We start from the raw sequence: 16,504 nt of genomic DNA, 5'->3' as shown, positions 1-16,504 counted from the left end.
ACTGTACACTACTGTATCTCAAGCTTTTCCATCTCCGCAGAGGATTCTCGACATACAGGAGATGATTCCTTTGTTTCACGATGAAGCTTTTGTTCCAGTCCTGAAGGTCCTATGTCTGCTCGGTCTGTTTGCTTCCTGCATACTGTTGGTCAACCATGCACGCTGGCACTCTAGTGGTGCCTCCGCGGGTAGTGGTATCCGCACAATGGAGATTTCAGGGGGAAGATCAGAATCTCAAGAGACACTGCAGCGGAGCTGTCTTTGTGGAGTGTGCAGGCCAACCTGTCTTAAGGAAAGTCCTTTCAGCCTCCTCCAGCTGTGGCCACAGTGATCACGGATGCCTCCACTCTTGGGTGGGGTGCTCATCTGGGGGATCTGGAGATCAAAGTTATTTTTCTAAACAGGAAAGATTGCTTCACATCAACCTTTTGGAATTGCGGGCAATACGTTTGGCTCTCAAGACCTTCCTTCCCTACGCAGTCAGTCGATTCAGGTCAACACTACCGGGATGGTCTAGGGTTGTATCGTCTGCAGAGAGGCTCTGAGACTGGTCCTGGACTCCGGGCCATCAGATCTGTGTGATTGCTGAATGTTCGTACGGACAGTCGCAGTCGGCATTACTCAGCCCATCATGAGTGGCGTCTTCATCCAGAAGTGATCCATCACATCTTGATGTGGGGGTTTCCTCAGGTGGACCTCTTTGCCACTCGGGAGAACGCACACTGCCTGTCGTTCTGCAGCCTTCAGTCTCCGATGCAGGGGGCATTGGGGGACGCGTCTTAATTGTATTGGAGCTCGGGACTCCTTTACGCATTTCCTCCCATACCCTTGATTCCTAGGGTTCTGAGGAAGATTCGCCAAGACCGGGCCCAAGTCATATTGATCGCCCCGGATTGACCATGAAGGGTGTGGTACACAGATCTACTTCATCTCTTATCGCACCCTCTGCTCCGTCTCCCTCTCAGGGCAGATCTCCCCTCCAGGTTCTACACCCCCTCCTCCAGAGCCTGCACCTTCATGCCTGGAGATTGAACGGGGCAACCTGAGTTCTTTCTCTCTCCCACCTGATGTGGTGGATGTTATTTTATCATCCAGGAGTCACTCCACCAAATCTATTTATTCCTCCAGGTGGTCTAAATTTGTGAAATGGTGGGGAGAGAGGTCCATTGATCCTTTGAAGGCCTGTTTGTCTGATGTGCGAAGTTCTTCTCTTTCTTTGGCCCAGCAGAGTTGTGCTGTTGCTAAAGCTAAAGGATTTTTATCTGCTTTCCTTTGTTTGCCGGACCAGCCGTTTTTGTTTAAATCTCCAGTTGTTATGAGGTTCATTAAGGGCCTAACCAATAAGTTTCCTCCGACTCCCTTCATTATGCCTCAGTGGGATTTAAATCATGTTCTTACATTTCTGATGGGTTCTCCTTTTAAACCTCTTCATAGTTGCCCTTTGAGGCTTTTTTCTTTCAAGACAGTCTTTTTTGATCGCTATTACCTCAGCCAGGAGGGCAAGTGAGCTTCAGGCTCTTAATTAAAAACCTCCATTTTTAACCATTCATGCAGAAAAGATGGTTTTCAGGACCAGGGCTGTTTTCCTGCCTAAAGTGGCTACTCCTTTCCATTTAGGTCAGTCTGTTACCTTACCTACCTTCCATCTATGAGGGTCATTTGGTCCAAGGCATGACTATCAGGCGAATTAAGCAAGAATTCTGGTGGCCTGCCATGGATGATCAGATTAGGTACAGGGTGGGTGATTGCACTCTCTGTAAGGAGAGCGAGAAGAGACTGAAAATTGGTTCTCAGAGTTTAATGGGTCACATTGAGGATCCTTGTGAGCCCACTATTTGTCTTGATTTCATTGGTCCTCTTTCTGAGTTTTCCCTAGACATGCGGCTTGCTGCTGTGGTTGTGGATGTGCACTTGAGATGGTTGCATCTTGAATTTTTGAAGGATGTTACTACAAATTCTACGATTGGTGTGTTAGAGACTTTGTTTTTGCGTGAGGGTATTCCACAAGTTTTACTTAATGACAATGGGACTCAACTCACTTCTGGGGAGATGCGTTGCTTTCTTTGAGAAGTGTGGGGTGAGGCATTTGTGTACTTCTCTTTACAATCCTATGGGTAATGGGATTGTGGAAAGGGCGAATAGACTTGTCAAAGGCATCTTACAACTTGCCTTAGCCAATGGGTTGGCTCCCAAATGTCTTGTTCAAGACATGTTGTGGGCTTATTGCACGACTCCTCATTGTGTTACCTTGAAGTCTCCATTTTTTATTATGAGAGGTCATCTTCCTGGCTCACGTCTTGTTCCATCTTGGCTCAAAAATTGGGTATCTTCTGGAGATGAGCGTGTTTTGGATATTCTTTCAACTAAGATCTCTGTTGGTGACTGGGTCAAACTGAAGTCTGGCAGGGTTAAAGGTGGTCTCACTAAGTTCAAAGGACCCATTTGTATGTGCTTGTGCATGTCTGTGCGTGTGATGGTGTGTGCACGCTGGATTTGTTATTCTCTGGCAGCCACTGTCCTGGATATTGACGTTAACTGCCAGATGCCTGACCCTAAGATGGCCACCAGTGTACAGTACAGTCCCATGCCTGACCCCAAGATGGCTTCCATAGTGGTCCCCTCCACGTTGTTTTACTTCCCTGGGACAACAATTGAACATTGACCAGACCTTGAACCTATCCCCTAACCTGCTTACACATCAAGACTTGGAACCTGCGGAACTTACCCCAGACTGTAGAGACTAAGCGATTTGTCTGATGCCCGGTGGAGCTACAAGGAGATGGGTTGTGGACTCCCCCCCCCCCCCCCCCTGCCATCACCTACCCAGCCGGACCTTGGGCAGATTTTCCCCTCGTCTCTATGTCCTATTTTCCTCCTACCCCTTTACCCTAATCCCTTACCCTTCCTTGCGCCATTCACCTTGTCCCCTATGTTCTTTAAATACTTTTCTTGATACTTATGTAACTTTTAACTGATGTAAATTGCAACATTATTGTTCCTCATGTAAAGCGCTCTGTTTCCTTTGGGTCTAGCCAGTGCTATATAATAACTCAGTAATTAAATATGTTCCCATTTAGTACTCTTTCTCTACTTCCCTAGCTCCTATCCCCTCTCCCTTGAATCTCCCACCTTGCCTAGCCCCGTGTCCTTTGTGCCCTTTGACTAAGCACTCCTTCTCCCCTTGTTGGGGAAAGATCCAATATTTATACTCTGGAGTCTCAGCAAACCCGCTGAGAGAGTCCACTGCGCCAAGGGAGCCCCTCACAGCTGAGGTATGGTACGGCACCCCTTGCCAAAGCACTCCCTCTCCCCTATTTGGGGAAGGATCCAGTATGTAGGCCTTGGAGTCTCAGAGACCCCTCTGAGAGAGTCCACTGTATAAAGGGAGCCTCCCGCAACAGAGATAGAGAAGCGATACCACTTCCCCTGGGATCACAGCTTACTGGACTTTGGACGTTGCTTTGACTCTTCTACCGGTTTGAGTCCCCGTCGCACTTTGCCTCCTCTTTCCATGCTTGTCCTTCACCCTCCCCTTCTCTTTCAAGCCTTTATTACCTGTCTACTTCCCCAGCTCCTACCTCCCCTCCCCTGAATTTTTCCCCTTGCCTGCTTTTCCCCATACGTATTTGTGCTTGTTTTATCTCGACCTTAAAAGTAACTATGTTGCCATGCTCTAATAACTGTGTAACCTTTGTAACGATGTAACCTGTAACTATGATCTGACGCTCATGTAAAGTGCTCTGATACCTCCGGGTCTAGCCAGCGCTATATAAAACCTTTAAAATAAAATAAAATAAAATCAATAAATAAAATTGTACAAAAGCCTATTAAAGCTATTGCTTTTTATTAATTTTATTTTAAAGTTTGCTGGAAAATGCATCATTTTATCCCATTGTTTCTTAAAGATTTGCATGGGAAATGGTGACCGTCCTCCCAAAAATGACGCATCAAGTGAACCCTGATGATTCACACCCCCACACACTGCCCAGCCACACCACTCTCAAATTTCACCAGCCGCCACTGGTATCCCAGATGGAAGGTCTCTCAGCTCATTGTGGCCTGCAGGCACACCAGAGAGAGTTGGAAGGGATCCGAAGAGTTGTAGCATGAGCTTGGGGAACTCTTGGATCTGTCTCAATGTCAGACATAAATTGTACAATAGCTTTTACTGTTGGATACTAATCATGATGTAACTGTGGTTTTATTTTTAGGAATTTTATCGTCGAGCGATTTTGTAAAGGTTTAAATTAACTCACAGACAGCCCTGGAAACTCAGGTTGTGCCTGGACAAGTTGCAGGATTGGGTCTGAAGTCAACTGGAAGCAAGATCGAGCGGTATGGCGATTCCTTTGTCCCTTCTCAGGAGTATGAGAGCGGCGTAATGAGTCCTGCTTGGATTTTTTATGAATCTTCCTCGACTTTACCCAAGATATAGAGTGCGATGGTGAGCAACCTGGGGACCGACTCCTGCAATTTCAGGAGTGGGACTGATCTTTGGACTGATCTTGTTGAGGAGTCTTCGGGTGACTTGCGATGTAGAGTTTCCCCTTGCGGTCGCCTATGGCCTTAGGGTTCATCATCACGTAGTCACTGCAGGCTTTAGAGTTGACCACAGACACCACATGCAAACCTGATGATGATCTGTCACAGACATCTGCTTATAACAATTGTTACAGTGTTTAAATCCTGTTGTCTTGTGGGGTGATGTTTCCCTTGCGCACTGTAAATTTTGATGTAAAAAAGAACTCAAAGAGACCAGAGGTAGCTCAGGATCAATGTCTAGTGGTGCAAAAAGAAAGGAGCTGATGTAATTGTGCGAGAGTTGCTTCTATATAGGCTTTGCACGTCATTTCTGAGTGGAACGGCGTCAGTGCAAAGCCCCACAGCGCCACCTACCGGCGGGCAGAGCTACAGCTGAAAATGTTCTGGATCCAGTCTGATGCCCGAGGAACACTCATAAGGTGAGGAATGTCTGGTTAGAAGTTTCTATCAAAAACATGAATGCATTGACCAACAAGAAGGAATTTTATGGTAAGGTACAGAGGCCAAAATTCTGGAGGTCTCCTTTGTTGCTCCCATGGACAGCAGTAACCAGTTTAGAACATTCTCAGGACATTCTCAACCAACATTTCAGCTACCCTCTTGCTTCTTTTGTTGCTGCTCATCCACACATAGATTTTAAGCCGGGTATGGGAATTTAATTGCAAATGGGGTTTTATAGATGTTTCTGAAGGTGCTATTTTTAAGAGTGCCAGGAATATTATTTGGGAGATATGAGCATGTTTAACAGCTGGTATTCTTTCCTACTTAATTTGCGCTAAATTAGAAAATCCCTGTTTGTTTTTTGAGAATGTTTGTGTAAGGTATTGCTTGAGATTTGAGGGTATGTTTAAAAGCAGTGCTTTTTCTTAGTGCTTGCACTTTAATGGTCACTGTACATTTGACAGCAACAACAGTTAATTATTGAGTGAGTGTGTGATCCCTAGATACAGTGTGAGGCAATGGCTGTAGGTGGCCCATAGTAGAGATGATAATCAAGCGCTGACAGCTTGGCTTTCATGCAAGGCACAATGGGCAAGGCATCCAGCTCACTTTCACGAGCAGTTAGATCAGCACTAGGAGGAAAGTTTCTGTCCAAAGTAAGCCACTGCACGCGTAATAAATGCTGCGGCCATGATGTATGTCTGGGCATGAGTCAGTGTTTATAAGAAGGAAGAAAGGGAGACATGTTCTAGGAAGGAAAAAAATCTGCTTCTGGAGGAATGCCAAAATTGACGGTTGTTAGGTTGGTAGTCACAGAGAGGTGCTGATTAAGCAGTTGGGTTTAAGATAGAGGCTTAATAGAGAATATTATATTTAGAAAATGACATTTTTAATGTTCAGGAGAGTGTGTTTTAAAAGGTTACTGAGGTTTGACGAGAGTGTGGTGAAAATATGTCTATGGAGCAGAAGATACAAGGATATGTTTACAGGCAATTGGTGTGATGGCGGATCAGCTGGACAGTAGGTTGGATGAACATCTTGATAAGCTAAAACCTTTATTACAGGTATCTACAACAGATGTGGATAAAATAGGGCAAGAAGGAGGTCAGGAAGAACAACATTTCTGGTTGCTCTGGCTGGTGACTCTAAGGGAAATTGATGGAGATGCTAGGGCAAGGAAAGAAGGTAGTACAAAAAAAACATATTTACATTTGTTATCAATCTTTCTGGTTGATGCTCCGTCAACTTGCAGATTACCTACCGGCTGAATATCCTCAGGTGCCAGACTGGATCTGGAAACTTTCATAACTCGCCTAAGATGGTATGGGGCACCTGACTCCATCTATGCACTGGAAGTGACACTCTGATGACAACACTGGAGCCATAAAACATCCTCTCTTGCACATCAGTTTCAGTTCCAGTTAGAGGAGCACAGTTCATATCTACTTGAAACTTTCTTAACAGACCATATTACCATCCTTTAGAATGGGAAGGAGGGCGGGTTTGGTGAGGAATCTTGAGAAACGACCATCTATTCTCATCTCCAGATCTAGACAGCAATGCTTGGCCAAGTTGTGAAGGGCAGCCCAAGTCACCGCCTGACATATTGCAGATACAGAGACACCTTGGCCAAAGCCAAGATGGAAGACTTTGCACTGATGGAAAGGGTCTGGGTTCCATCTGGTGAGTCTTTCTTTGCAAGGGTGTAGCACATCTTCATGGTTATCCAATGTGAAAAGGCACTCTTTTGGACTTCCTTGCCCATCCTGCTTCCTGATCTCTTTCGTACATTCGATGTAAAAACTGTCGGTCTGTGGTCCAGCCAGTGTTGTCTTTCCTCTTCCTTGGTAAGATGAGGTGAAGGATAGAAAGTGAGAAGGGTGATAACCACTTTCCATAAGGAGCAGGCTATCACCTTGTGAATGAAAACCACTTTAGTTTGTAGGATCAACTTGTCTGGGAAAAAGTCTGTGTATAGCATGTGAACCTTCAGCACTTACAATTCAAACTGCACCTCGCTGAAGTGACAGCAACCAGAAAAAAGTTTTTAAAGAGAAAAATCTTAACTGACATCTAGGAAGGGACTCAAATGCAGCACCCATCAAAATATCAGTACGAGATTGAAAACCCATTGTGGCATGACAAAAGGAGTGTGTGGTGACCAATTTGTGAGTTTCTTTAGGAATCTGAATATAAGAGACTTCCATGGTGATGGCTGGTCGGAGAGGCAAAGGAATATTGACAAGGTTGCAATATACACCTTGACGGTGCCCACCACACAGTCCTACTGGGCCAGTAAATGGGCAAACTGGAGAACCTTCAACAAGAGCAGTCAAAGAGTCCATGTTGCAGTCAGTACACAAAAGAGCAAACCTACTCCATATCCTAGAGTAGACCATCTAGGTGGAAATAGGACATGCTGAAGGTTTGACATCAACCAACTCCACAGGAAAGTGAAACGTGCTCAAGTCCCCTTGTTTATTCTAAAGCCACAAGGGTGGAGATTCTGGATGTCGGGTTGCAGATCCTGACCATATGATTGGGAAATAAGATCCACCCTGAGAGGAAAGATGGAGCAGGGGGCATGCTCATTCTGGTGGATACTTTATCCATAGATTTCTCACCTTAGAATACTCCTGAGGCCCAATACAAGATACGGAAACCTTTCTCCAGCAAAGCTTGTGTGCATCTCCTGGCACAAAACAGATCCTACTCTGCTCTGCTTGTTGCAGTGCCACACTCTGCTCTGCTTGTTGCAGTGCCACATGGTGGTGTGGTGTCTGTGAGAACCTGCACCAGCATCCCTTGATGGATGGCAGATAGGCCTTCAAAACCAGACAAAGGGCACTCAACTCCAACTGGATGATATGGAGACAGGTTACCATCAGAGACCCGAGTCTTCTGATCTCCATCTCCCCCAAATTACCACTCAGTTTAGCAGGGACAAATCTGTCGCCACAGTCAGCTATGGGTGGGGACAGAAAGGCACCCGACTCTGGATCTACATCCGAAGGAATGGAATGAAAGTTACTGACATCAAATCACAGGGGTAGCGGTTATATGAAGCTACACTCAGTCAGTTCCGGGGAATAATAGAGCAAACGCATAGCCAGATGTTGGCACCAGAAAAATTACTGGAGAAAAGTTTCAGATCCAGTCTTGCGCCTCGGGAGCATTCTGTGGTGAGGAATCTGCGATTAGAAGTATTATTCAGAAGGTCTATACTGATCACACTCTTCTCAGACAATCTATGGGAAATAAAATGACTCAAGCCCGGCCATGGCAGAGCTTCCTCAGGACTCAAGGGATCAAGGGTGAGTGGGAAATGCAGAGTGTAGCAAGAAGTTCCACCTTAATCGCAAAGCGTCCTTCAAGGCTTCCTGCAACAGTGACTAGAGGGCACAGAGGTGCCGGTAATGGACATTACTGCAAATGACAAAGAGATCTACCAGAGGGTTGACACACAGGTAAAATCCAATTTTGTATGTCTCTTCTTGAGTGAAACCATACATAACATTAGGAAGAAGCATACTTGGGGCATGAATTAATTTTGGTTTACTACTTATGGACAACTCTTTCTAATACCACGCAAAATCAAGTAATATACTTACATAATGTTATTTTAGAAACAATATACAATAATTGTGGAGTCTCATTATGGTATTCAAATGGGTAAAAAGTTGCAAAATGCAGATTAAACACTTTCCCAAAAATAAATTTACATCCATACTTCCAACACAGTAGCAAACAGAAGAAACACATTTCTTTTCATACTTGGGAATTTAAATACAAGACAAGCAAAAAACTTAATAGATTTACCCCTCTGACATTTCCAAGTTTACGTTCAACTTCTAGTTTATCTTTCTTCAGAAATTCACACATTTCTTTCAAGTCAGCAATCTGGTTCTAATGAGAAAAATGATGTGTATGAATATTATATAAATCATGTTTCATTTACATTACAGCTACTGTTTCAAAAAGGCCTTTTTCAAAATGCTGATTTGTAAGCATTCAAGGCGAACAAGTCACTTACCTTCAGTAATACTCTTTCATGTGGATTACCATTTAACTGCAGATTCCTACTTTTTGATTTCTTCAACATGCCAGACTGGATCAGAAACGTTTTGTGCAATAGCTTCCATATGTTTATGGTTTTATAAAGCGCGTAGCTGCCCGAGGGCTTCCCAGCTCAGAGGAGCAGACAGTGGAATGTGGATCAGAGAGTTATCAGGGGAACAGCCATGTTTTTCTGAAACTTAGTTCATCCCTTAGCAGTCTCATTTCTTTGGGCAGATGGTTCCACAATTTTGGCACTAGGTGTGAAAATGATCTACCTCCCCATCTGAATCGCTTTATCCTTTCAATCTAGATAAGCAGGTCTGAGGATGATCTAAGAGACCTTTCGCGTACATATGGGGTGATGAGCATTCTAAGAAGGGCTGTCCCTTGCAGTTCATGGCTTTGTGGGCTATGCATAAATATTTGAATTTGCCAGGTGGTCCATTTGACTTTTTGGCAACTCTAGTCCACCTCCAGAAGTGACGGCAGGCAGACACATATAACCTCAATCAAAAAGCTCCAACATACACCTAGTAACTTATTACTTCCACACCCTCAGATGCTGAGTGACTAACAAATTGGAATGTCAACAGTGTTGGATCTCTAAATAGGAACTTATAGCCTACCAAAAGTCCTCTCCACTGAACGGGAATAAACGTGGAAAGAGGAGAATCTGCAGTTAGAAAGAGCTTCCATCAGAAAAAGTGTTACTGAAAGTAAATAATTTGTTCTTCTGATTGAAGTGCAGATTCCTCACCTGTTGAATCAATGTGCGAGTTACTTACCTTCGGTAACGATGTATCTGGTAGAGACAATTCTAGCCGCAGATTCCTTCACGTAGAATTATCCTCAGGCGTGAGAATGGATCCGGAAACTTTTTGCTACAGCATCCCTGCGAGCCGGGGGCGTGGTGACATCACGCGACTCTGCCCAGGCGTCGTCCGCGTACATGAGGTGAGCGAGGTCACATAAGCCCCACCCCAGCGCGTCTACATCAGTTTTCTTCAGAGAATTTTGCCGCGCCACAACGCGGAGCCACCAAATAAAAAACTGTGGTGCATGGGAACAGTGTGCGAAAGAGCATAAAAAAAAAGAAACCCCATAGAAACAGTGCAACACCGCAGTGTCCAAGAGCAGAGAAAGAGAAGAAGAACAGAGCAGAGCCCTGAGCAGCCACCTAACCAATAAACAGACAGCAACCCCCCACCTATCCCCGGAGACAGGGAACTTGCGTAAAAGTCATGTCTCATGTAGCAGGCCTACAACCACACCCCAAAACAAGGACGGTGAGACAGTCCCAACAGGCAGGAACAACCAAACCTCCAGCCACCCCAGCCTAGAGGGCATCCACCCCCCAAGAAACAAGGGTAAGGGTAATGCACAACCAGAGAGCCCCAACTCAGAGGAGGTAGAGGGGCTAGGCCCCTAGCAGCAAGAGGAAGGGAGAGATGGGAGGCAACCTCCCTGATCTGGAGCAGCCGTAGCAGCGGGGCATAGGAACACCAGAACCCCACCTTCCCAGAACCAAAGAGGAGGGAAGAACAGCAACCAGACGGAGCCGCCGCAAGAGCAAAAAAACTAGTAACAAAAAGAGGGGGCGGCTCTAATCAGCAAGGCTGAGCACAATATAACCTATTAACAAAAACACTTGCCAATGCTGATAACTATTGCAGACAATGAATTTGAATCTGAATGTCCAATTTATTAACATCCGAAAGCTTCTAAATTGCTTTTTATTTAGTTTTTTCTTGTTTTTATGTAACAACCAACACGATTACCACATAATTTTAACATCAAAAGGTACCATTATAGGTGATTAAAAGGACAAACACAAATATAATGAATAAATATTCACGCAATCAACCATTCATACCATCAAACGTCCGCATTTATTCCCATCCTACAACCATACTGTACAAAAGATTATATATATACTCCACGGTATAGCTGAACCTGTGGAGTGAGATAGGTCTGCCAATTCAATTTATCACAATATTAGGAAATGTATTATATCAGTACATGCAATTTGAACATCTGATATATTTTAACAATTTTGTTCCTAAACCAATTATTAATCCAGGAGTTCTTTTTGGTATAGATCTTTTATGAACATCTTGTTCTCACAATGGTTAATTTGCCATACGATTCTTCTGTAACAAATGCCAAAATGATGACTTTTAGAGTAGGTAAAAAAATTCTATGCAGTAGCGTTCAACTAACAATAACTCCTGATATCCTTGTTGGTGATCTAAACACCGGAGTCCATATAGCTGCGTTCTAACAACCTCGAATTTGCGCTTACCGATTTTATAAGATGTTCTCTCCTCTGAAGAGCCTTCCGGTCGTCTCTGTTGCAGAACATCCAATGATTTTTCTTTTTCCAATGATTTACTAGAGGGGCAGTTGTCACATTTGTTTTTATTCGAGACTTGTGTTGGGCAATTCTCTGACGGACCTCTTGATTAGTTGTGGTACATGTGTGTGCTGCGAACTTACAATGGAAGGCGCGTTGTTCCAACACCATGGAACATCATGGAGACACAACTCGTTCAGTAATTGGCAAACCAAATATGTCGTCTACGGGGTAATTTGCCCATGTGGGCTACAGTATGTTGGTAAAACTAATCAAGAGGTCCGTCAGAGAATTGCCCAACACAAGTCTCGAATAAAACAAAAATGTGACAACTGCCCCTCTAGTAAATCATTGGAAAAAGAAAAATCATAATATCAATGATCTGAAATGGACAGTGATTTCTAAAGTGGAAAAGGACCCTAGAGGTGGTGACAGGGACCTCAGACTTGTCAAACGGGAAGCATTACTAATTGTCAAATTTGATACAGCTGTGTCAGGTCTAAATGGGCTATCAGAAATATAGAAGCTGTGATATATGAAGCATAGCATGTTGCGAACAGATATGTTCCTTAACAAACAGGGCAAATCGCCGTGACAAGAAATACATCACCTGTTTACCGTTATTGCAAGAACCAACCACGGGCGTCATGCCAGAAATTCCAACCTGGCCGATATAGTGAATACCGCTGATAAGACATCTACAATTATTAATAACCCATTAGTGCACCAGCATGAGTGTCGTCTATCGTATCCACTGGGATTGAAAACATCAACACGCCCAGATGAACAACATGAGTATGATAGGACATCAACATGTTTGTCAACGACAAAATGATTACATAACAATTCTACATACCAGTCAAATTATTAAATCCGTTTGAATTGTAGAAATAGGAATTTAATACTAAAAGGAACGGCATTGCACATCGGAGCGTTTATCGCGCATGCGCGAAACTTGGACAATACTACATTTCCCAGCGTCCCGAGTCACCAGCAGAACACGTCACAGAAAGGCGCGCGTTGGATGTTCTGCAACCGAGACGACCGGAAGGCTCTTCAGAGGAGAGAACATCTTATAAAATTGGTAAGCGCAAATTCGAGGTTGTTAGAACGCAGCTATATGGACTCCGGTGTTTAGATTGTAGTTTAGTTCCTATTATCCCAATAGGCTCTGCGCATTGGAATAATATCTTCAATAGTATAGACCTAGGGTAGAGGTTAACTAGGTCTTCTACCGACGATATTAGACTTAAAGTTTTGTGTTTGCCAGCTAGCTCAGAGTTCACTAGAAACGTTCTCGAATAGACAAGGAGGATTTTAACCTCCCTGGATAGACAAGAAGGGATTTAGTTTCTGACAACCATAGAACATGACAACTTTGCTCTCCCCTAATCAAGAGTGTATCTCTAGAGTCGTGTGAAAACAAAAGACAACTTATTTTACTCAGTCAGTTCAGTGCATTCTTAGTTTCACCGGATTGTAGAGAAAAGGAAGAGACGGGCGTGTTCAATAAAAAGATGTTATTTATTGATCAGTCTCTTTTCTCATACAAGAGAAATGAATCGCTATTATTGCAATACTTATAGTTAAGTAAAGTGCATACAGTAGAGACAGAATTATAAAATAATACTGTAAAAGCATTGATATGGTTTCTGAGCCATATGATACTTTAAAATGGATAAAATAGATACATACATATATACATTTGACTAATCGTACTCAACTGGTGCTTCTAACTACGCCTACCCCAATGTACCTGACCTAAGCCTAATACGTGGGCGGGAGTAGATAAGTAGCAGTTTAAGTTAAGTTTGTTTTGCCAAGGGACTGACTCGAGAATTCTCTGCAAGGGGTTATTCAGTTCTGTACCTGAGATCTAGAATGATGGAGGGCTGGTATCTCGTATCCCAGGTCTTGATATTCCAGCTGCCTGCGAGGGCTGCTTGGAAGCGCCGGAGCTGGATTTCTCGGCAGGAGAAAGGCAGCGTCTCGTTCTCAGCGCGTCAGGAAGGAGGGGCAGCGCCTGTGGGCTTCGCTCTCTGCTGGGCTCCTCAGCACGTCTCGCTGCTCCAATCTCGTCACCACCGCATGTGTTTGCTTAAGGCAATGTCGGTAATATTTATACCTGAAAGGTGCCGAGATTGACGTAAGGATGGACATATATACGTCAATAAGGATGTCATATGAACGGGTTCGTTCGCACATTCTTTTGCTGAAGTTCTCGGTGAAATCAAAACAATGGCTATGGGAATTTCCCAGGTCGCTGTAGGTTTGATTTGTTTTGAGAACTCCGTATGCCTTATCAGGGGCTGGAGGAATATCGCTTGCCTAATTAGATGGCATGCGTTATGACCTAATCAGATAACGCGCTTCTGTGCCGTGGTGTGGCTTAATCAGATAACGGTTTTTTGCACCGTTGGATGGCTGCTAGTTAATTATTAACCAAACCAGGGTCAGGAATAGGGGAATCGATACAGTACCTATAGGAATACATCACACCCACTCCACGTAGACTATGTCCATATTTACAAATCTAGGCATAGTGAAACCAGTAGCGTTTGTGTATACCGTACCACCCCAAAATACATTCGTATGTATTCTGAAAATTGGAATTATGAAATATACGAAAAACAATCACATGTACTAGCACATGTACTATATGCACAAGCAGTCTAATAATGCTAAACATATAACGCATATTTTTAAAGTCAGCATGATTAAATGCGAAAACCACACATGAAATGGCTCTTAATACAGAAAAAAAAAGTGCGAGACCATTTCATCACAATCATGAAGTTTTGTATGAGAGTGCTAGAGGATAGCTAATGTCTCGTGACTACCTAAAATAGAAATTCAGTTCTCTAAGAATAATGTCTACTTTAAGCAGAAGATAAGTGTCCCAAAAAAATCGTAAATATTTTGGAATTGGGGAAAAAGGTTCTTGCAGTCTGAAAAGACTGATGAGAAAAAATTTTCATATCGCTTTTTAAAAGTTGAAGGCCAAATTCAGGATGTAGGGAACTCCGAGTGCTAGTCTGCTCAAAGTTATTCCTGCTGCTCTGGTGAAAACATCATATCATTTAGACTGTTGAAAAAACTGTCAACAGCTTCTTGCGTAAGTTCCACTAACTCGGAAAAAGTTGTTACCATGCATTCATGAGCCTGAGCATGATTGCCTCCATTGATGTTTGATCAGCATAGCTGACTGAAGGTCGTACCTGATCGATGCTGCTTTCATCTTGTACTTCACTACCCCTCAATCGTAGTGGTGAAGTCTCCACGAATGCCGTCATCAGGATTGGTAGCCGCTGGGGACAGCACAATGCATGAGCCGTTACCGGACCCAACAAGGTATCTGCGTCCATTGGCACATCCGATTGTAGTGCCAGACAGGTGTCCAACACGCATTCTTCGCCGCATAGCAAGCACCTTAATACAGGCATAACACAACGTTGCCACATCGGTCTAAATGAAAGAAACCAAGTCATGTTCAGGTCTCTAAGCCGGGATAGTCCTAGGATTTTAGTTATCCGGTCCCGGTAGCCAATGGCTAGGATCATTTCTTCCCTTGTCGCAGGTGTTTTGTCTGTGACATGGTTTGCTATAGCGAAATAACAGGATCAAAAATAGAATACCCGCTACTAGTCCCAAAAGGAGAGGAAGTCCGCCAAAAATGGAATGGACAAAGTCTGGAAAAATACCCAGGATGGCTTTGAATGGGGTTAAAGCACCCGAAAACACTGCTTTAAATACACTGGAGACACCAGTGGTATCAGAAATATTTAAGATTTCGTTCAGTATTTCTGCGAAATGTATGGGGGAATTAGTTGATAACAATGAATGAATCTCTGCCGTTGTCCTTGCAACTTGGAGATCATACGTTTCTTTTGATGACGTTAGCCTGGTCGGCGTCTGTAGGAGCACAGTCTTCATTCTGCTTAAAGTATCAATTCGAATAGAAGCAATTTTCAAATCGGGCCATAACCTTGCCTCCCTGTCTGGAGAATCGTTAGGGAACAATACTCGTTCACAGCACATGACCTTCCTAGTCACGGTTATGAGATAAGGTTTTCCGGGCAGCAAACTACAACATCTGCGATCTACTATTAGAATGTAACTCCCGTTCGATAGTCTCCTAAAGAATGGTTCTATTTGTGTTGCAGGTGTGCCTAGCTGGTAACATGAAAGGTTATTTGAAGTCCCTTCACAGGCTCCATGCAAGCTAATACCCTGACACAGAAGTGTACCGCTTAGTGATCTTGCACAATTATTGCCACTGAGAAACACTTTCTGGCCTTTATTACTGACACATTCGTGTGTATAGGGCAAGTTCCATATTGACTTAATGTACCCTTTACCCAACCTTTCATACTGGCCTGCCTGTATATATTTTTGGCAGAATTGAAACTGGAAAGTAGTTATCGGAATATTTATTATTCCATGTATTATCCATTCAATGACAGGTCGTTCTGACATTGTCAATGGTAATCTCTCAAGTTTTTCAATGCTCAGAATTGTATAGTCATCACCCTTCTGCGCCAAACTGATTTGTTTATCAGTAAGGTTAAAGATATTAAATAATGACGTTGTGTTGATTAAACGCCAAGGCACATAGCCAGAACGCAGATTTTGTAACGTCCAGCCAAGCTGTACAATAGAACGCAATTGGGACTGACCGTGTTGTAACATCAGTAAGTCTTGCGATATTATATCGATTGCTGAAGACACAATGCTGTCCAGAGAATATATTCTGGAGGACAGAGTCATTAACCCATTGTCCACCACAGAAAGTGATTTTTCCAAATTAATACGGTCAATTTCCCGTATTTTTTCTGCTGTCTCAATTTGAGTTACTTTCCAAACTTCGTTATAAGCTGCATATATAGAGGCCGCTATGAAACGTTTTTGACGCTGTTTGCGTGGTCCCATAATGAAATCACGCAAGTCAGCACCTTCTGTAAGTAAAGTTAGGTGTTGCTTAATTTCAGCCAGTGTGGACGTTTGTAGCCATTGAAGGCAGAGCTTGCCCACGCTGTAGGTGGTTACTATCCCTGGATGTTGTCTTTGGGAATATCTAGGGTCTGGCCTAGTCAATGTGAACCCCTGTAT

General features: G+C 43.6%; 1 protein-coding gene across 2 annotated transcripts in view; it reads right to left on the bottom strand.

Annotated features, from left to right (window-relative positions):
• The window catches only part of CEP290 (centrosomal protein 290), a 1,500,249-nt gene that overhangs the window by 268,772 nt on the left and 1,214,973 nt on the right, over positions 1-16,504 (bottom strand). For both annotated transcript variants that reach the window (XM_078678872.1, XM_078678869.1), the window contains exon 45: positions 8,803-8,889. In XM_078678872.1, coding sequence (XP_078534998.1) covers positions 8,803-8,889 — 87 coding nt within the window. The remainder of the gene's footprint in view (positions 1-8,802; positions 8,890-16,504) is intronic.

The sequence above is a fragment of the Lissotriton helveticus genome, chromosome 1_1 (genome assembly GCF_964261635.1).
Source record: "Lissotriton helveticus chromosome 1_1, aLisHel1.1, whole genome shotgun sequence".
NCBI lineage: Eukaryota > Metazoa > Chordata > Amphibia > Caudata > Salamandridae > Lissotriton > Lissotriton helveticus.
Note: the sequence above shows the minus strand (reverse complement) of the source record. Positions and strands in the feature narration are given on the sequence as shown.